The sequence below is a fragment of the Neophocaena asiaeorientalis genome, unplaced genomic scaffold, assembly GCF_003031525.2.
Source record: "Neophocaena asiaeorientalis asiaeorientalis breed wild unplaced genomic scaffold, Neophocaena_asiaeorientalis_V1.1 scaffold96, whole genome shotgun sequence".
Lineage (NCBI taxonomy): Eukaryota > Metazoa > Chordata > Mammalia > Artiodactyla > Phocoenidae > Neophocaena > Neophocaena asiaeorientalis.
The window spans coordinates 2,536,689-2,558,843 of NW_020175831.1; the positions used below are offsets into that span (position 1 = coordinate 2,536,689).

A 22,155-nucleotide genomic window follows, 5' to 3' on the forward strand; every position below is an offset into this window, starting at 1 on the left:
ACTGACCAGAGTCGCAGAATGGCCCAGATGGAGCCAGAGTTGATCCAAAGAGCAAGCGAGCAGATGAACTGGCCCAGCCCAGAGCTGCTTTGAACCTACAAGGTCTAGGTTCAAATGTCAGTTCTCCTTGTTATTTTGGGCCATGAACTTAACCTCCCTCAAGTTCAGTTTCCGCATTTGTAAAACAGGGACAGTCATGAGAGTTCTGAGGATAAATAAAAACATGCCTGCGAGCCCCTTCCCACAGTGCCTGGGCCCACGCTCAATACAGGTTAGGACCTCTTTTCCCTCAAACCCCGAGCATCAAGCTCAGGTGCTGTATTAGACTGGGAAGACCTTCCCTCACCTCCAAGTTCTAGAAACCTACTTTAAAGCATGAGTTTTTGAGGCAGTTTGCATTGTGGTGGCCACTCTAGAATTTTCCTAATGTCTTTCTACTGCTTTCTTTCTCTCCAAGTCAAATGTTTCATTTTTTTAGGACTGGTAGATGGGGCTTTTGTAGAAGGCACAAAACTGACTTTTAAGCAAAGGATAGACGCTTTGCGTAAAATTTAAAAAACTAACAGAAAAGCTCAGTTATCCTGGGCAAAATTCTTCTGGACACTGTTGGAAATGAACGCTTCATGTAGCAATCCAGATTCATTTACTGCAAAGGGTTCACTCTCCAGGCAGCCACAGCAGGAGTGAAGGGAGAAGCAATGTGAAGACACTTTGAGGCCATAATCTTATGTAAACAGAAACTTTTGTCACGAATAATAAATACAGAAAATGAAACGTTTGATAAGTGAGCATGTATCCGAGTAGGCGAATTTCCCTGGCGCCGAGGTTCAGCTCAGCTTTCTGCTCACCCTTGCTGATTTAATTCAATGAGCCGACCTGCAAACACAGCCAGCGTTCCGATGATGCAGACGAGCATGAAGACTCCGAGGAGAATGTGGTCCATCACCATTGCAACGTACTTCCATTCCTCGGCCGCCTGGGAGAGAGGGATATGTTAGAATTTCCGTAAGACGATCATGGACTCACGGTGTTCGTGCTATCCATCATCTAGGGGCCCTTCAGTCTGTTGATCATCCCTCCACTGGCATTATGATCTTTATTTTTTAAATAGGTTATTCACAATATGATTTGCTAAGGTGGCCTAGGGGGTCACTGGGCACATCTTACATCAGTAGCTGCCCCTTGAACGCCAACCTCCCCATCAAGCCAAACCCATCCCTCTGTGCTCGAGCATTTGACCATTTAAACAAGAGGTGCAGATCTCAAGCCACAGAGCTTACGTTATTGGACTCCTGGTCTGACTTCATGGTCTCTGCGATGTATTTGATGCCCTCAATGGCACTTTTCACCTCGGGGTGTTTGATCAGGGGAGAGTGGAAACCCATGGGTGGAGGTCCCGGCTTCCCAGAAATGTCAGAAATATCAATGTCTTCTGTAAAAATTTTTTTGTCTTGTTTTTCTCTGGATGGTCTTTTCATCGTGGAGAAGAACATGATATTTGGGATAGTGTCGATAAAAACCTGTAACAAAATTTAAAAAGTCCACGTATGGGAATTATTGTCAGCAGGGCAAGCATCAAACTCTGATTTTGCATAAGCAATGTGACCTTAGGCGAATTATTCAGCTTCTCTGGGCCTCAGTCTCTTTGTCCCTAAAACAAAAGGACTCTACTAGATTTTCTCAAAGCTTCCTCATCTGTATCCTGTGACGGGTCAAATTACTAAGGCTAACAGAGATGATTCTGTAATGCCAGCAGCTTGCCACTGGAGGGAGCCTGTGTGCAGCTACTGACTCAAGAAACCAATGAAGCTTAAACTTCCAGACCCCCTGTAGGCACCCACTTCTCATCAAGCCCCCTCCCTACCCCCCACTCCCAATTTCTAGCCCTTATTCTAGTCTCAGCAGATGATTCTACCAGCAAAAAAATAAGCAGTCTGTTCACAAACTGGAAGACATAAAAACAGACATCTCAAGATTTCACAGCATTTGAATAAAAGGATAGTGATTTATTCATCTTCTCTAATCAAAGAGATTCTTTAAGGCTGAGTTTGGAATGGGCTTCGTTAATTCTAGTTTTCTTATCTCCCTGGGCCGGTTGCTTGAGTTATTTATACCCAGCAAGAAGCCAAAGAAAGTTCCTTCCCCAAAACCCCTACAGCCCAGAAAGGACTTTCCGTTCCTAAGTGCCCACAAGGGTTACCTAGGAGGCCACTGGCCACACAGAAGAGTAGGCCTGCGGATGCCTTGAGGGGAGGGGCAGCCCTGGGCAAAGTGTGCCGGGGCCTTGCTTGCTCACCTTCCGCACCCACTCGGGCATGACGTGGGTGCTGGGGGAGCGGTGGTGTGTGTTGATGACGATGACGGTGATGATGATGGATGCGATGACGAACACCATGGTGAACAGCATGTACTTCCCAATCAAGGGCACTGCACTGGAGGTGGAAGGGATCAGCTCCACAATGACCAGAAGGAACACGGTTAAGGACAGCAGGACAGAGATGCTGAGAGTCATCTTCTCTCCTGGACAAAAGAAGAAACAAACACGACCCACCTGTTATGGGCTAAATTGTTCTTCCACCCAAATTTATGTGTTGAAACACTAAGCCCCAGCACCTCAGGGACTGTTTTGGAGATAGGCCTTTAACGATGTAATTCAATTAAAATGAGGTCTTAGGGTGGGCCCTCATCCAATATGACTGGTGTCCTTATCAGAAAAGGAGATTAAGACACAGACACACACAGAGGAAAGGCCATGTGAGGACCCAGGCTGAAGACAGCCATCTGCAAGCCAAAGAGAGAGGCCTCAGAGGAAACCAACCCTGCTGACACCTTGATCTTGGACTTCCAGCCTCCAGCACTGTGAGAAAATAAATCTCTGTTGCTTAAGCCACCAGTCTGTGGTCCTTGGTGAAGGCAGCCCTAGCAAACGAGCACACCACCAAAACCCAAGGGTGAGAGGAATGTGACCGGCATGTTCTCAAGGTCTCGTTGTGGGGAATTTTTTCTGCAGAATTTCCTATGAGACCTTGGCACCTTAACACTGCTGGTGATGGCAAGTGGCAGGCATTTTCATTAGAGGCTGCCAAGCAGGAGATGCTACTTCACCTCTTGCCCAGCATTCCGTTTCTTGGCGGAACTCAGGGAACCCAGAGAGGTTCTGGGTGGTAATCGAGACCCCAGATGGCAGTTTTTCCGTCCGCAGCAGAATGTCTTAAACCTCACAAAACTGAACTGCAGCCTAGCCTACTTGTTACCCAGCAGATGATGGGCAGCCCAGAAGTACATGTATCTTTTTCTCATTGTGGGAGCAGAAAAAAGCTGCAAGACCAAAGCCGAGAAAGGACAAAATCAATGATTTCACACCACTCGCTTTCTCATCTTCATCTAAGGGGATGATTTGGGTTTTTTTTCTTGTTTTGACTTTTTTGTTTTTCATACTAAGCGATGAGGGATTCCCCTTCCCCTGAATCTTCTGTCCAGGCCCTACACTTTCAGGGTGAACAATTCCCGGATGGTGTCTTGGTTGGACAAGGAAACAAGAAAGCCAGGGGCTGGATGGCACTGGAATATTTTTGTGGGGATTGACCAGCTCAGATGCAGTAGCGAGCCTTCGGAAGGGACTTTCCTTGGGCTGGTCTTGGTGTTTGTGTGCTGGGAAACCCCTCGTGTGGCCCTGCTTTCCAGTGTGGAGCTTTTCCCATTCTGGATGCGTCCAGATGCTAGGAATATACACAGGATCCAGAGTGGATGCAAACAAGAAATTGTCAGTTTCTGGTGGGTAAGAAAGTCTTCAAAAGTAAAAAAGAAAACAGAATTATAAATATCGAATATTGATCAAGGTACATCCAATTTCTTGATTAATGATAATAACGATAGCTAACAATTATCAAGCAGTCTCACTGTTCTAAATGCTTTTCAAGCATAAATCATTTAATATTTATAGAAACTCTGATTAGTTTCCATATTGCCCTGCCTAGAGTGTTCTATCTTCACTTAAAGAAGCTTCATTTGATTAGAAAGGTGAAAAGATACTTGTTATGATTTGTTTAAGAATGAGTACAATCCCTAGAACATATGTTCTGTGGGGAAAATTCTGCCTTGTTCTCTACCTTATCCCTGTCTTGTAACAGTTGTTTAAACGGTATATGTTGAGTGAGTGAATGTGTAAGTTTATTTTTTCCTTGTTGGAAAGTTGGATTTAGACTTTTGTGGGTTTTTTTTTTTTTTGGTTTTTTTTTTTTTTGGTTTTTTTTTTTTTTGGTTTTTTTTTTTTTTGGTTTTTTTTTTTTTTGGCCTTTTGATAAAATTGTTATCTGTCAGGATTTTGAGGACCACCTTACCATCTTTCTTTTTTCCCTGCTTGTCTGCCGTAAATCATTTAAGAGCAGTGACTTGCTTGCAGGCATATGTGTTCCCTTTCCCCCTTTTCTGTAGATTGTTGGTGTCTGGTGAAATTATGTCACAGATGTGATTACTCAGTAGGAGGTAAGTAAGTCGTCCAGGCTGATATGGGAGAAAGAATTGCCACTTGGGAAGTATGGTGTTTTGTGTAAAGATACTGCCATCTGGAGAATGGATACACAAAAGCTATTTTCAAGGGGCAAGCCGTGGGCAAAGGAGGCAAGACCTGAGTAGTCACGTACAGCAAGTGACTTCATGGGGTACGAGGCATCGGTAGTGCCTGTGATACACGCCTTACCCAGCACACTTCGGGGCACACAGCAGGTATTCGGCAAATAGGTGCTGGTGGTTATTCACTTAACCGGACTGAGCTAGGTTTGCGCATCTTCAGAGTCCCATTCAGCTCTCTGCCTGCTCTGTAGTCTGCCCCAGCTGGAATTTCACCACTGCATGTGGCCAGTCAGTACACGCATCCTCCCAGGGATGAGGGTTTGGGTCTGTCTGCCTGTATTTGTGTATTAGCAGTGGTTATTTCTGGCTTCCCCCAAAATAGTAGCCCGAGATCCATCAGGGTCAGCAGCTGCACCCACCTGAGTCTGTGGGCAGGTAGAACACCAGGCCGGTTAAGAAGGAGAAGAGCAGGCAGGGAATGATGACGTTGACGATGAAGTAGAGGGGCAGGCGCTGCATGACAAAGTGGTAGGTGATGTCCAGGTAGGGGGTGGAGGGGCAGCAGGCGTAGAACACCCAGTGCTTCCAGCCCCGGGACTCCTTGATCACCCATTCCCCACTCTCCATGAAGTTGCTTAGGTCTGGCTGGTCGCTTTCCTGAGAAGATGGAATGAAACTTTGAATTCCCAGCCTCGTCACCCTGAGGAGGGGGAGGGTTTCCTAATCAGCTGTGACAAGGCAACCGATCCCAGCACTGTCACATACCCAGGAGGGACCCTGGGTCACCTTCGCTTTGGGGTCTTAGGTTCCTTTCCTGTAAAATAAGGGGGTTTGGACTATTGGGATTCTCCATGTTGACTATACATTCAAGTCACTCGGGAGCTTTAAGATATACTGGTGCCCTAGCTCCACCCCAGTCTGATTAAATAAGAATTCTTGGGCCTGAGCCTGGGCCTAGAGAATTATTTAAGCCCCAGGTGGTTCTCTTATGCAGTGCATCAAGAACCTTCCCAACCAATTGAGAACCATCAAACTAGACAATCCCCAAAGTTCGAATGGGTGCTGACAGCCTACGATAATGGAGGGGCAGAGTTGGAGACCTGAATCACGCTTTTCCTGCATCCAACCTCCTCACAGTAGGTCACCACCCACCGGGTTGATGGCCACCACGGATCCGTCATAGGTCCAGGTGCCCAGCTTCATGCTGCAGTTCTGCTCGTCAAAGGGAAAGTGGGTGACGATGATCTCACAGTAGCTTTTAAAGATGGCGGGAGGTGTCCACGTGATGTGGCCAGTGTAGTCCAGGAGCACTTTGGTGAACTTGACAATGGCAAAGTCACCATCTGCACTACAATTGGGATAAAAGAGGAACAGGGATCCAAGTGACAGATGAGCCTTCAATTCTGCTTGGGGATGCTAACGGGAGACAGTTGTTAATTATTCAGGTGCTAATTATAGAAGCTCTCTTTTGCACAGCATCCCTTTTTATCTGTGGCAATGTTTTTCAAATTTGTCTGATAATAAAGATCACTGGGGTGCTTGTTTAAAATATAGATTCCTGAATCTAAAAAATAATACAAGTGAATCTTTACAGACCAAAAACAGACTCACAGATACAGAAAACAAACTTATGGTTACCAAAGGGGAGAAGGAGGGAGAGGGACAAGTTAGGAGTATGGGATTAACAGATACAAACTACTATACTTAAAATAGATAAGCAACAAGGATTTAGTGTATAGCACAGGGAATTATATTCAATATCTTGTAATAACCTATAATGGAATATAATCTGCAAAAAATCTGAATCACTATGCTCTATACCTACAACTAACACAATATTATAAATCAACTACACTTCAATAAAAAATAAAATAAAACAAAATATAGATTCCTGAGCACCATCTAAGTGCTGAATCAGGATATCTAGGGATGAACCTGAGAATCTACAGTTTTAAAGGAATAACAGGTGACATGGATTCACTGCATCCCAGATTCTTCTTCCCAGTCCTCAGTAGTATTTGTGATGTTAATCTCCATGTATCCCTTCTCTGATATACTTTGAAAGTTAATTGAAAAAACCCAGGAATTTTAAAGAAAAACACGTCTAGTGGTTCATTACGGTGACAAGCACGTTAAAGAAGGGGTCTATTACCTTTAAAGAACTATTTAGACCGCAGTGGGGTGGGGTCACAAACAGATGCCTCCAGGGCCAGGCAGGCAAAGAAGGAGGGAGGGTTGAGCCTGGCATGGGGAGAGACCCTCTCTTCCCTGAGGAAGGCACCACTCAGCTCTGCCATGGTGTCTGCGTGGGAGCGAAGGCTCCATGTTGCCAGATATTGGATTCTTCCTTGGAAGCTGGGAATCAAGACTTTTAATCCAAAGTCGCCATTTTTTTTTTTTTTTTTTTTGCGGTACGCGGGCCTCTCACTGTTGGGGCCTCTCCCGTTGCGGAGCACAGGCTCCGGATGCGCAGGCTCAGCGGCCATGGCTCACGGGCCCAGCCGGTCCGCGGCATGTGGGATCTTCCCGGACCGGGGCACGAACCCGTGTCCCCTGCATCGGCAGGCGGACTCTCAACCACTGCGCCACCAGGGAAGCCCCAAAGTTGTCATATTTTTGAAAGTTGGATTTTTCTAGAGAAGTTAAAAATTCAGATTTTAATGTATTTCCCAATTTTCAAATGTTGGCAATAATTTCTCATTAAAAAAGGCAACATGGTAGATACTAAAAAAATAACAAACTATTTCTGAAGGTCTTGTTCAGTGGGTGGTCTGCTCATTCCAGAGAGCAGGTCTGCTCATTCCAGCCTGTGCCCCAGGGCCTTGGCAGAGAGCAGGACGGTGTAATAGGTGCTGAAAAGTGGGTGGGGTCTACCTTGCTGGGCTTTCAGGGACATGTGGTATATATTGTGCCTCACTTCATAAATCAAGAGATTTTCTTCTCATTAATTTTTCCTTGGGACTGAGAAGAGGCTCTATCCAGAAAACTATGCAGCTTGAGACCCTCCCAACAGAGCAGAGGGAAAGGATGGTCTGTGTCTCTCCTTCGAAGCAGGTGAAACAGAATTCTCTCCCCCGTGAGGGTCTTTCTGAGTGAGCTTATCAAAAGGACCTGAGGATTTTAATTGCTTCCCTCAGATTCTAAGTGAAAGAGAAACTTAAAGAGATAGACACTCTGTCCTATGAGCATACTTGTCCAAAAGTTTACACAAATGATTGTGTACTTTGACTCAAGTTTGAATCCCAGGTCGGATTGGAAAATATGTAATAAAGTATCAAAGTTGGGGAGGGTCGTCTTAAAAGGTATCGTTTCTTCTCACTAGCCCTGGCCACCTTGCCTGGTGAGTCTGCTAGAACGCACAGCCTGCTCGCTCCAGACACGTGCTATAGAATGTCAGACCACAAATCCTCTAGGCCAGTGTTGAATGCTCCTGCCTGGGAAGGATGCTCTTTGCAATGAACATTCCCTGACAGATGAAGGGCGTATGATAATGAACGTGTCATTAAATTGGAGTGTCTTGAATCACATTATAATTTCACAACATGCAGTCTGTCACAGAGCCCAGTGGATGGGCTACACAGGCATCCCAGGCCATCAGCAGCACGCAGCATCTTGGGATGCTGTGAGGATGTGATGAATAACAACCCCGGAGGTTCAGACCTATTGGTCGGAAGGACATTTAATTCCAAGGAACTCAATTATATGATGTTTGGTTTCCTTGGATAGTTGCCATATACCCTACAGGAGCTCTCAGGGATTAAATGTCCCCCACCCTGCAGCCCTGTTTCAATTTGGCTCTGATAATTGTTTCTATTCATAACACGAGACACCATATGGCACCCCTAGCATGTCAACTTGGCTCTTGGTTTTTAAGGGTTATTTAATGTGAACAGTGGTGAGACGCATGCCAAGAGTGGCAGCCCTTCCGTTAGGGCACTTGGGCTCCACCTGCCCCCGTAATGTCCGCCTTCTAATCCTGTCTGTTTTGCTTACTTGTTATAAAGAACTAGGTCCGGGTGCCAGATCTTTTCTGATGGAATGTGAATTTTTTTCACGCCACCATAGTCGTCTGGGTTCCATTTTAAGTTGTAATCCACCCATTGCTAGAAACGAAGACATTTAGTCGATTAAAAAATTAAAAGTATTTTTAAAATCTAGGCTTATCAAGAGCTCTGATGAGCATGGTAATTCTGGTATGGACAGAAATTGTGTTCCAGTAAGAAGGGTTTGATTCAGAATTCAGTTTTCCCCTTAGTAACAAGTAAGAGCAAACACAGAGCACTGAGTACATGCAGGCACTGTTGTGAGCATTTTACCCATATTCATCATTTAGTCCTCACAATGTTCCCATGAGGTAGGAGTGATTATTGACCCCATTTTACAGGTGAGAAAACAAAGGTAGCCCCAAGTAACGCCACCAAGTGGTAGCAGATCTACCAGGTACACAGCCCACCTTAGGAAAGGAGAATGACCCTATTGGGAATGTTTTCCTCAAGCAGGCAACATCATATTTTTAAAAAGTATTATATTTTCTTCTACATTATGAAAGTAACATATACCCAATGCAGCAAATTTGGATAACACAATGTTGAATTGTCTCCCCCAAATTAATATGAAGTTCTAAACCCCCAAGAATGTGACCTTATTTGGAGTTAGGGTCTTTACAGAGGTAATTAAGTTAAAGTGAAGTCATTAAGGTGGGCCCTAATCCAATATGACTGGTGTCCTTATAAGATAGGGACGTTTGAAGACAGATACATATTCAGGAATAAAGTCATGTGAACGTGAAGACAACAAATTCTGAGCAAAGGAGAGAGGCCTGGAGCAGGTTCTCCCTCACAAACTTCAGAAGGAACCAATTCTGCCAACACCTTAATTTTGGACTTCTGACCTCAAAAACTGTGAGACAATAAGTTTCTGTTGTTTAAGCTGTCCAGCTTGTGACTTTGTTCCAGGAGTCCTAGCAAATTAATACACACAGAAAAGCACAAAGTACAATAAAAAATAAACACCAAAACATGATCCACAGCCCCACTACCCCAAAATATCTACTTTTAACATTTTGTTACATATCCCTGTTACCTAAATTGATTCCCTCTGGGCCCATGTTAAATTTCAGGGTGAATAAAAACAACATGAATGCAATTATCTAGCTGAGTTACCTGTTTCAGACGAACATTGGTTGTCACGATCTGATTTACTTCATCCTGCAAAAAAGATAAGGCCCCATCTTTAGGAGGACAAGAGGGGAGCCAGGGGAGGATGGTCCGGGGTGGGAGGTGTGGAGAGCCTGGAGCTCTCTTGTCTCACCACGTTGATGAGCTGTATCAGCTGCAGGCCCACCGTCACCTCCACGGCCTTGCGGTGGTCTTCCACGGGCCGTACTACGCTGTTGTAGTTTTCAAATAGCTTTGCCACCAGGCGGGTCTCATGTTCGGAGCCCAGGACGAGGCCAGCTGAGACAGCAAACAACACACTCACTGTCAGCTCTCACCCTCTACACACACTAACGTGAGTAACTGAGGTGTGGCCAGCTCATGGAAGGCACGCAGGCCCCCTTGTTGAAGGGCTCCCTGATGCAGCTGTTATTGCCTTGAATTCCTTTCCAAGTGCAGCTGCCAGTGTGGTCCCTTCCCAGTGGGGCATGCCAGATTATCATGCACTTGTACTTTGGACAGATGACATTCCTTCATCCAGCATCTGTCTGCATCAAGTTTGCTAGGAACACGCACACACAAGAAGAAAGGTCCACACAAAGTCGGTCTTGCTATTTCAGAATCTGGTCATGATGCAATGAAATCTCAGACTGGCTGGCCTCAGAGCTCACGATGCTATGAGCAGCCCAACATTGATGCTGATCCACACCCACTAAGATGTTATTCCGTAATTAACAAAATTAAAATTGACAAATATTGGTGCGGTTACAGAGAAACTGGAATCCTCCTGTGTTGCTGGTGAGAGGTAAATGGTGTAGCTGCTGTGGAAAGCAGTTTGGTGGTTTCTCACACAAGTTATACACAGAGCTACCATATGACCTAGCAATGCCACTCCTGGGTATATCCACAAACGAACTGGTCATACAAAGATTTGTACATGGGGTGGGGGATGTATAAATTAGGAGGTTGGGATTAACGTATACACACTACTATATATACAATAGATAACCAACGAGGACCTACTGGGCATTACACTCAATATTCTCTAAAGGAAAAGAATCTGTAAAGGAATATACATACATATATATATGACTGAATCACTGCTATACACTTGAAACTAACACAGTATTGTAAATCAACTATACTTCAATTTAAAAAAGAAAAAATACAAAAAACCCCCAAAGCAAACAAAAAATCTGTACATGAATATTCATAGCAATATTTACAATAGCAATATGGTAGAAACAACCCACATGTCCATCAATGGATAAACAAATTGTGGTATATCTATGCAGTAGAATGTTATTCAGCCACGAAAAGGGACGAAGTTCTGATACATGCTACAGCATGAATGACTCCTGAAAACATTATGCTAAGTGATAGAGGTCAGACACAAAAGGACACATATTGTATGATTTCATTTATATGAAATATTCAGAATAGGTCAATCCATAGAACAGAGAGTAGGTTAGTGGTTACTAGGGACTGTGGGGACTAGGGAATGGGAGTGACTGCTAATGGGCCCAGGGTTTCCTTCTAGGGTGATGAAAAAGTTCTGGAATTAGTGGTGATGGTTGCATAACACTGTGAATGTACCTAGTGCCACTGGATCGTGTACTTTAAAATGGAAAATTTATGTAATGTGTATTTTACCATGGTAAATCTTACATACTTATGTATTTTTCCATAATTTAAAAAAAATAAATAACCACTGCTGATGGGCCCATGTCCCAATTAAGTTGCTAAGAGCGAAAACCACATGTTCTGCTGACCTGGGTTTGGGGGTCCTATTTGGAGCATGAATGATTCCAAGGAATCTTTACTACGTTTTCCTTCGGGATGGAGGGCAGTATCATCCAGTATTCTCAGAGCCCGCAGGCTTTGTGTGTCCAGCATGATGTGCTCCTTACCAGCAGGCAGGCAGGCAGACATTCTCGCCTGAGATTCCGAGAAGTGGGCTGACTTGTCTGAGGTCATGCGGCTAGGGCAGAGCTGAAGTTAGAGCGGGTCATTCTGTGCCGTGCTCCTGTACTCACTTTTAATGTTATGAATGTGCTGGAAACTGTACAGCTACATGTGCCATTATTCCTATGAGAAACTGTGTTCCAAATTCCAACAAGTTCCTTATGAAGGATCTCTGTAACTCAAGCCTGCTGTGGTTTGGAGGTTGCCTGTTCAGGTCTGGGAGAGGAAGTAGACACACAATCCATTTGTCCGGATTCGTGTAACCAGATCTCCCCTTTCCGCAGGTTGTTGCTGAAACTACACTTTTTCCCTGGGCCAAGACAACTTTAAAAATGAAACAAGTGAAATGCTTTCCCTTTTTTCCCAGTTGTGTTAACCGATCACCGCTAAGGCAGGCGATTGGTTGTTTTTTTTTTCTCCTTCGATCCTAAGTTTGGAAGCGTTTGTCAACAAAATAATTATTAAGTAAAAAGTAATTCTGTTTTCTATCTTTATTGATCAACAAAAATAATAACTAACACACCCAACTTGTTTTGTGCCAGACTTTCTTCTGTGTGCTTTTTACATACTAAGTCTTTCAATCCTCATAACTGGCTGTGGTATGTACTGTAGTAATTATCCTCACTGTACAGGTGAGGAGACTGAGGCCCAGGTTTCATAAATGGTGGAGCCAGGATTGACAGCCAGAGCCCATGCTCTCAACCACTATTTCTCATCCAGGACTTTATATCAGTTTGAAACAACCAATGCCATGGAATGAATTGAAACACGTTCATGCTGCCGAAAGTACGTGTTTTAATTAGCCTGTAGAGCTTTATTAAAGGTCCTGTATTCATATTACCTTATTGAATCCTTATAAAAATCCTATGAGGTCAGTGTTTACTCCTACTTCACAGATGGGAAAACTGAGGTCTGGAGAGCTGAGCCGTGTATTCATGGCTCCCAGCTAGTTAGAGGTGGGATTATAAGTGGAGGCCGTCTGACGAGAGGGCCTGTGCTCTTCACCACCTCCCTGAAGGCCAATGTATCATGTCCATTCGGATTTTTGAAGGTTTCAGTATAGCTCAGATATCTTTATTATGACCTTCCTGAACTCTAGATACTGAATGCCTTACCTAGCCTACCTCTTCATTTCTAGTTTCCCAAATTTTCTGAACCTAAAAGGGTCTGTGCAGAGCTTTCATGTGGCATCTCCCCCAAACTACCTGCATTTGAGGACCCTTAGAGCAGCATGTTGTCCAAAGACCCAGGTTTTGCAGGTGCCCCACTGAGCCCCTGGGATGCAGCTGTCCTCTGTCCTCCACACCTTGTCTATCCCGGGGCCCACCCAGCCCACGTGGGGGACGGGTGTGGATCACTGAGTGCCTTGGCCACTGGGTTTGAGGTTATTGCTTTGGTGTTACCTTGGGCTGCTTATTTTTAAGTGACCGTTTATTCCAGTTTGACAGGAAGAACATACTAGAAAGCAACAGAGAGAGCAGATGCTCAGCGTTCTGTGACAGGAAAACTATGCAGGCCAACCCTAAGTTCTGCTAGGGAGTAGGGACCACTGGGGAGCCAGGCACGGTCGGGGTTCCAGGGATACTCACTTCTTCCTCTGCACCCTCGCCAAGGCCAAGGGACCTTGTGCCTTTTGCAATGAATTTCTAAGGAATTTCCAAGGAGGTCTCTATTTCTTAGACCATATTTGTTGGTATTCTTTTCTTTTTTCCTCCCCAAATCAGGGTAGAGTGAGAGAAAATTTATAGGACCTGAACTCAGAATTCTAGGTTTCTGTTCCCAACTCCAGTATGGTCTGGAGAATTGGACCATCTCTTCACAGATTCAATAAATCACAGTAAATACTTTCTTTAAAAGGCAGGATGTAAATTAACAAACACAGACAAACACATACGTAATGTCAGAGTCTCCCTTTTCAGCCAAATCATGCTGGTCATCCCTATTCAGACGGTGGTAACATTAATTCATTCACATATTCGTTGAACATTTGCTGTGTGCAAAGCATTGTTTGAGTAGCTTTGAGGTTTTCCAACATGAATCTGATACAGATCCTGTCTTCCTACCTTCATGGACATTGATATTTTCCATTTACATAAATAACTGTAAACAAGCTGGAAAGTAATATGCCATAAGAAAGGTGGTAATGAAGTGCTTGGGATTCCTGAGCTGGGGGAGAGGAAAGGTTGTAATGAAAGTGCTATAAAAATAGAACAGAGATCATTATGTTACGCTAACACGGGAAAAAGTGTCCCTCACTTTTGCCCCCAAAGGACTGGATCTAAGTAGGGGAACCCAGCCACAATTTTAAAGTGTTCTTTTGTCCCGTACTAGTCCAATCTGTATTTTTATGTGGGGAACAGCTTGGTGGGTTGGACAAAAGGAATTCTGTCCTGTTAATAGCCACCTTGGGTAATTCTTATCTCAACCTGGTGCTGTGTTTCTTGCTACCTTTTCAATTTCAGGCTGTGTTTTCTGACCATGCACATAAAAAAATGGAGTCTGATCACATTCCAAAGTTTGTACATGAAGTGACTTTGGGACGGTCAGTTCATGTCTTTTAGCCTCAGTTTCCCTATAATATAAATTTGAAGATGTTGGGTTGCCTCGTCTTGCTCTAAATTTCTGTTAACTATCCATGTGAATTGACACCAGCAAACTCTAGGTTTGATCTAAATACATATCACATACTTCAAAAAATAGCTAAACTTGCATTTTTGGAGATCTTAGTGTCCTAAAAGATCACTTAAGGATTTTTATATATAAACATATCACTTAAGAATTTTCATTGAGTGTAGTGTTTGCAAACACACACACGCACACACACCACCACCACCATCACCACCAAGCCAGCTTTGGTTGGATCGAGTCCAAATCCCAGAGGATATAGTTTATCAGAGTTTAGGCTATTTCCTTCAACTCTGCTATTGAAAGCCATTTATAATACAGCTCTTCACCTCTTTTGCCCAGAAGACCCGTGTTTGTCAGAGCAGTATTAGAGAAGAGAAATCACAGAATGTCAGTCGCCTTGTTTCTCAGTTGAGATGATATCACCAGTAAACTTTTATATGAAGCAATCAGCAAACATCTATTTCCCTCGACCGGAAGTTTGGGATTCAGGATAGCTTTTCAGCTGCTGTGTTGTGACACATTCCAGAGTTGAATGCAGGTCAAGGGCTGTGCAAGGTTTTACGGTTTCAATTCAAACCCAAACCTACATATAGTAGGGTCCTTTAAAAAAAAAAAAAAGTAGACCGTAATGCATTCATATGAATTTTTTTTTTTAGCTTCAGAAGTTTAAAAAATTACAAAATATTTCATCTCTCATGGAGAGAGTTTAGTTACAGTTATGAAAAGGTTTCTCCCTCCAGCACATGGAGCTGTCAGTCTAGCCTCTTCATTTTCAGAATTCTCCTAGAGCCATAAAAAGACTTGTTAACCATACTGCTTGTGATTGTAAGTCACCCTTCTAAGTTCCTATAGTTGTTCAACTATGATAGCAGCTCCGGGATGGTAGAAGAGGTGCTGAATCAGATCATACGGATTTACTAAGATGCAGGCACTGAAGGAAAGAGAGATTGCATGTCTACTTTGTAGCTTTTGACCAGGCAGCTCCTACTTTAATTGGATAACCCACCTAAAAATCTTTATCCACAAACCCAATCGAGCCAACATCGGTGAGAAACGGACAGAGCAGCCTGGGGCTGGTGAAGTCCTGCCATTCTGTGTTCCCATCAAAGAAGCAAGACTCTGGTTCGGGGGCTTCTAGTGCTTTAGCCTCAAAGGAGCAGCCCTGGCACTTACCTGAGCAGAGGCCAAGGAACAGCAGCAGCGGCCGGGGTTCCATGGGCTGGTGGTGGGGTGTTCGCCTGGGCCGCTCTCTGGCTGGACACTCAGCTGCTGGAGGGTTTGGCAAGTGAGTGAGCTGAACCAAGCTATTGTTCACACCACCTGTTTGTGGCAGTGACAGCTGGGCTGCCCGGAGCCCTGGAGCCCGGGGCTGAGGTCCTTACGTTATTGCAGGGTGGACACTTTACACAACTGCTGGAACTTTGACAAGCTGAGGGTGAACTGCGCTGTGTTTTCAATGCACCATGAGTCAGGTCTTCATAAAAAAAGAAAACACGTTAGAGTAGGGAATGAATTCTTTTGCCTGGTGAGCAACTCCCTCCCTTTTGTATAAACCAGAACCTCATCTGTGTGGATTGATTTGATCAGGGTCACTGGGTCTGAGTAGATAGTCAGCTGTGTGTGTAAGACACTGATCATCCTAAACCACAAAAGTCCACATTCTACAAAGAGGAAAATTTATTTGCTCTGGTTCCCTCTAGGCTGAGAATGCCTGGGGCTTCTGTGAGGGAATGAATTTGAGAAAAGTGGGGTTGGTGCCGCTGGAGAGAATTCCATGTTTGATTGGGTTTGGTTTCAGTGGCTTCTTCCGTAAAACTGGTTTTACGATAGCCCCCGGAGTGGCTGTCCCCAGCCCTGTCTCTGTATCAGGCAATACCTATCCTGCAGTGTGCCATTAGCGACAGCAAACAGCCCACCTCCCATGTCCTGTTATTCAAGTGAGAAGTAATTAATGGGAAAATTGGCCCACTGCATAAGCGCTGTTCCAGGCTCCTACTTCCTGCCGTCATTCCTCTGCCTACTCTCAGGGAAGCAAAGAGCAGAGTGCTTCAGTTTTTCAATTTATTTGTTTAAAAAAAAAAAATCCTGAAAGCCAGTAGTTAGTAATTGCTCAGTCAGAGAAGGATTTTTGCCAAAATAGAAAAGGGAGCAGTTATTTAAAGACACCCTGCCGGTTCCTTCCTTGCTTCCTTCTCAGATTGAATCAGGTGAAGAAGGTCCCTCACCTCAAGCCCAAGGACAGCATCCTGACCAATTCCCCCATTCCAGTGAGTCCAAAGAAATAATTAGGGAAAGGGCTGGGAGTGTAGTGAAGAGAGCTTAGAGTCTGCATTATTTATATGTTTTTTGCTTTAAATTGTGGGAGATGTGCTGTCAACAGAAAAATTGGTCCCCTCCTTTCCATAGCATAGCACTGTGACTACAAAGCCAGGAATACATCCTTTCACCCTGCCCCTTACATCTACATGGAGCCATGGGACTGAGTTCTAGAAAATGAAATGGGAGGGGAAATTTTATGAGACTCACCATCCTCCCACTGGAGTTCGTCCATGCTCTTCTAGTCTCTGACTGGCTGGAATGGACATGGAATGGACATGACCCCCAGGGTGACCTTGGAAACCACATGTTGAAGGGGGCTTTGCTTTTGATATCCTGAATCCTTGAATGACTCCAGGGAGGAGGGTGCCCCATTGGCCTGGTTACCACCCAGCTCTATTTCATGAGAGAGAACAAAACTTTGACTGTGTCAAGCCATCAAAATTCTTGGGTTTATTTGTACAGAAGGTGGTTTTATCATCGTTAATACAAAATTTACTCCCTTGCATTGGGGATCCTAAAACATGTAGCACAGTGGGGAAGATAAGAAAATTGGTACTGGAGGCAGAAAAGATGAAGATAATAGCAAATTACTTAAAATAACTGTTGTCCTAGATTTCTTCATGAGCAAAGTATGTACCAAGCCAGTGGCTCTAGAAGAGGTTGGAAAACACAAAGTCAGTATTAGGGGGCTTTTTTGGGTTTTTTTGTTTGTTTGCTTGTTTTGTTTTTTGGCCACACGGTGTGGCTTGCAGGATCTTAGTTCCCTGACCAGGGATCGAACCCACGGCCCCTGTAGTGGAATGGTAGAGTCCTAACCACTGGACCTCCAGGGAATTCCCAGTTCTTATTGGCTTTGCTTAGGGAGTCTGTGCAAGGAAGAGTCAAGCTCAGGTAACAATTGGTTGGTTCAAGAACAGAAATGAAAGGGATAGGATGAGTCCAGAAATCTGGAGCCTTCCGCTTTGAGCCCTAAGAGTAAGTGATAACAGAGAGAAAAAAAAAAGGCTCTGAGCAGCAAAAGCCCATTAGGACTTCTCAATACCTGGTCTCACCACTGTAGCAAAAATCGTTTAAGGTTGCTCTCTTCACGCTCAGGCCAATTTCTTTCCCAGAGGGCTTCAAGATGGTTTCCATTAAGTTGGAGGAGAGAAGCCTAGGGGTTAGGGTGCAAAGAGGTAAATCAGGCTTGAGAATTGTGTCTGGTAAAGAACCCTAGTAGTGCATACTGTCACGTGCAAATGACTGCAAAGAAAGATTTCAGAAGCTTACTAAATATTTGAAGGAATTGTATGGCCAAAGAATTCTGTGGTTTTTTTTAAGAGTTTTTTTAAACATCTTTATTGGAGTATAATTGCTTTACAATGTTGTGTTAGTTTCTGCTGTATAACAAAGTGAATCAGCTATATGTATACATATATCTCCATATCCCCTCCCTCTTGCATCTCCCTCCCACCCTCCCTATCCCACCCCTCTAGGTGGTCACAGAGCACAGAGCTGATCTCCCTATGCTATGTAGCTGCTTCCTACTAGCTATCTGTTTTACATTTGGTAGTGTATATATGTCCATGCTACTCTCTCACTTCGTCTAGAGTCTGTCATACAGAGTGAAGTAAGTCAGAAAGAGAAAAACAAAAACCGTATGCTAACACATATATATGGAATCGAAAAAAAAAAAAAGGTTCTGATGAACCTAGGGGCAGGACAGGGATAAAGATGCAGATGTAGAGAATGGACTTGAGGACACGGGGAGGGGGCCAAAGAGTTCTTGAACTCAGACTACAAAAACCTTGGTTGCCCAAGCCTTGAATCAGTCCTTCGGTGCCCAAAGACGCACTGGGGGAAAGCAAGCTACAGTCTCTGCAGGAGGGCACTGTCCACACTGCTCACCTCACATGCGGCCTTGGAGATAACGGACCAGGAAGAACCCCGGCAGAGGGCACATCCAAGAGCCACGGAGGGCAATGGACAAGGGAGCTCTGCCCAGAGAGCAAAATCAGAGACTTAACCAAGGAATTGTTGCAGACCCTCTCAGAGCCCAGCCACGTTCCCTTGGCTTTCACCTCGACTTGGAGAAATCTACTGACTGCCCACACCTGCAACCCTCTACCTGAGACTTTTTTTTTTTTTTTTCCTGGCTGTAGGACAGGGGACATGATGGAAGTGTAAGGGAATTAATGCCCCGCAAAACAGCCCCCAACCACTGTCGGAGGATAAATTCCCGCCTAGGATGGGATAACTGAGGCACTCTCTGCACTGCGTCCCAGGGTTCGTCCATGGGATGGAGTCTTGGTTGCCCCTAGTGGGTGTGGCCTGACAGCCTTGCCTTTATTCGTTTCTGTCTCTTTTCTGTCTCAGTGTCCTCACCCTGCCACCTCTCTGATAACCCCTTGCTGGGTCTGCTTCTGGGGAAACGCAAATCGAGACAGAATTTCTTGCACTGTCTGGGCAGGGGATCTTCACGATGACGTGCGTGGGTGCCTTTCCCACGTTTCCACCATCTTACCTATTCTCTTCTGTGGGCGAACTGCAGACTGAAAAAAAAAAAAATTAAAACTGCTATCATCCACAGGGGTAAACCTATTTTTTTCATTGAAAAGTTTATTATTAAAGTAATTCAATTTTATTATAGAAAAATTGGAAAACAGATGAACAAAAAGAAAAATTTTTATCCATGATCCTTCTACCAGAAATATCTATGGTTAATGGGTTATTTTATATACATTCAGACTCTTTCCATGCATTTATGTATGTTTTATGTATTTATTATCACTGACCCCAAACCCTGCTTTATGTTTCTTTAAGTCAAAAGATTTCCTTTAATTTTTAGGTTTTTATGCTAGGGAAATGATATTTTCAGGAAAAGATTAATTTTTTTGCAGTTTTATTGAGGTATAATTGACAAATAAAATTGTAAGATATTTAACGTGTACAATGTGATGATTTGACATCCATATACATTGTGAAAGGATTCCGCCCATGCCTTCATTTATTAAAACTTTTTGTCATTGGGCATTGCTATGTGCCAGGCACAGTTCTAGGCATTTGGAATACATCAGTAAATTAAATGAAGATTTCTGTTCGTCAGGAAAAATGCATTCTAGTTGGCGGAGATTATCAATAAAAAAATATAGAACTATACTCCAATTAAAAAAATAAATATATATACAGATAATAAGTGAATTGTTTAGTATCTTAACAGGTCAAAATGCTATGGAAAAAGTAGAGCAGGGTAAGGGGGATCGGGACAGCTGGAGAGGGGATCGCAATTGTAAACGTGGTAGGTTGAGGGTACGCTTCAATGAGGATGAGGCATTTGAGCAAAAACCGGAAGGAGGCGCAGATATCTGTGGTATGAGCCTTCTGGGCAGAGTGAGCACAATAGAGGTCCCCAGGGGGAATGGGCCTGGTGGGCTGAAGACAGAGCAGAGGAGCCACCCCGGCAGGAGCAGAGTGAGCGCTGGGGAGACGGCCAGAGGATGAAGTCAGAGAGTAGCCTGGGGGCGGAGGGGCCTCAGCACACCTTGTAGACTGTTACTCTGTGTGAGATGCGGAGCCCCTGATGGTTTTGAGCGGGAGTGACATGATCTGACACATGTTGTAAAAGGGCAACTCTGGCTCCTGTGGCGACAAGAGGCTGTAGGGGAGACAAGTTAGGAGCTACACAGTAATCCAGGAGGTGGATGGTGGTGGATGGGACCAGAGTGGACGCAGTGAGGGCCATGAGAAGTAGTTGGATCTGGGAACTATATTCTGACACTAGGGCTAACGGGATTTCCTGAAGGATTGGAGCTGGATGCAAAAAAAAAAAGAGAGGATGATGATTAAAGATGATTTGCAGGGTTTTGGCCTGAACGTTATGAAGGTCTTATGTGCCAACAAGTGAATTAAGGAAGGCTGTGGATGGAGCAGATTAAAAGGGAGGAAAATCATGAGTTCTGTTAGTTTGAGGTGTCTATTAGAAATCTGAGCCGGCAGTTGGATTTAGGAGTCAGGAGTTTAGAGGAGAGGTCTAGACTAGGGTAAATGGTGCTTAAAACCACGACTGGATAAGGTCAAAGGAATGAGTATAGACAGAGAAGAGAACTAACATCAAAACCACAATGAGCTATCACCTCACACCTGTCAGAATGGCTATCCTCAAAAAGACCACAAATAACAAATGTTGGTAAGGTTGTGAAGAAAAGGGAACCCTCGTGCACTGTTGAGGGGAATGTAAATTGGTGTAGCCACTGTGGAAAACAGTATGGAGGTTCCTCAAAAAACTAAAAATAGAGTTGCCATATGATTCAGTGATTCCATTCCTGGGTACATATGCAAAGAGAATGAAAACACTAATTTGAAAAGATACAGGCACCCCAGTGTTCACAGCAGCATTATTTACAATAGCCGAGATATGGAGCAACATAAGTGACCACCAACAGATGAACGGATAAAGAAGATGTGGTATATGTATGTACAATGGAATATTACTCAGCCATAAAAAAGAAGGAAAGTTGCCATTTGCAGCAGCATGGATGGACTTGGAGGGTACTATGCTTAGTGAAATAAGTCAGACAGAGAAAGACAAATACTGTATGATATCACTTATAGGTGGAATCTAAAAGTTACAACAAACTAGTGAATATGACAAAAAAGAAGCAGATACAGAGAACAAACTAGTGGTTACCAGTGGGGCGAGGGAAGGGAGAGGGTAAGATAGGGATAGGGGATTGAGAGGTGCAAACTACTGTGTGTAAAGGAAATAAGCTACAGCAAATGGAATATAGCCAGTATTTTATAATAACTATAAATGGAGTATAACTTTTCAAAGTGGTGTTGTACACTTGAAACTTATGTAATGCTGTGAATTAACTATACCTCAATTGAAAAAAAAAGTTGGGAAGAAGAGGAGGATGCAGCAAAAACAGAAGGAGGAAACACTGAGGCAGGAGGAGATTCAAGAGAGGATGGGGTTCTGAAAGCCAGGTGAAGGGCTCTGCAAGGAAGAAGGTGTGGCCCACTGTGTTAAATGCTGCTGATGGAGCCCATGAGATGAGGACGGAAATGACCACAGGGCTTAGGGATATGGCGGCCACTGGTGACCTTGACATGTACAAAACCTGACTGGAGTAGGTTTAAGAGGGGAGGAATTAGAGGGGCTTTACTGCAGAGCATAACAAGGAAATGAGGTTGTAGCTGCTGAGAGAAGTCGTCAATAGAAGTTTTTATGTTTTGTGCCCTTTTGGGGGAAGGGAAAAATAACAGCATATTTACATGGTGATCATGATGACCCAACAGTAACCAGAAAAAAAACATTGTGTAGTAGGGAGCTGGAAGAAAACACCCATATAAATGTTTTCAAAAATGAGATTTACTATACATGCTTTTCCATAACTTACAGAGTATATAATAGGCTCCCAGTCAAATAATGTCTCTACATTTTCATTTTTAATGGCTGTAGAATATTCTAGTTTTTGAGTGTATGATAATTTGTTTAACCAACCCCTTATCACTGGACTTTTGGATGATTTCCTTT

The 22,155-nt window shown here is 43.9% G+C and overlaps 1 protein-coding gene across 1 annotated transcript; it reads right to left on the reverse strand.

Annotated features, from left to right (window-relative positions):
• Positions 1 to 844: 844 nt before the first annotated feature.
• Positions 845 to 15,537, reverse strand: CHRNA1 (cholinergic receptor nicotinic alpha 1 subunit). The gene is made up of 9 exons (XM_024732840.1): positions 15,495 to 15,537; positions 9,883 to 10,028; positions 9,735 to 9,779; positions 8,566 to 8,675; positions 5,725 to 5,920; positions 4,992 to 5,229; positions 2,297 to 2,520; positions 1,281 to 1,520; positions 845 to 976 (listed from the first exon to the last, which is right to left on the reverse strand). Exons 1-9 carry the CDS (start codon positions 15,535 to 15,537, stop codon positions 845 to 847), a joined length of 1,374 nt encoding a protein of 457 aa, XP_024588608.1.
• Positions 15,538 to 22,155: the final 6,618 nt, after the last annotated feature.

Bases quoted from the DNA above. Each gene is read 5' to 3' on its own strand.
- CHRNA1 (XM_024732840.1), bottom strand. From the start codon at position 15,537: ATGGAACCCCGGCCGCTGCTGCTGTTCCTTGGCCTCTGCTCAG. The intron at 10,029-15,494 runs GTAAGTGCCAGG...TTGCTGTCTCAG, and splicing joins GTTCCTTGGCCTCTGCTCAG to CTGGCCTCGTCCTGGGCTCC. The intron at 8,676-9,734 runs GTAACTCAGCTA...CTTCGTTTCTAG, and splicing joins CCAATGTTCGTCTGAAACAG to CAATGGGTGGATTACAACTT.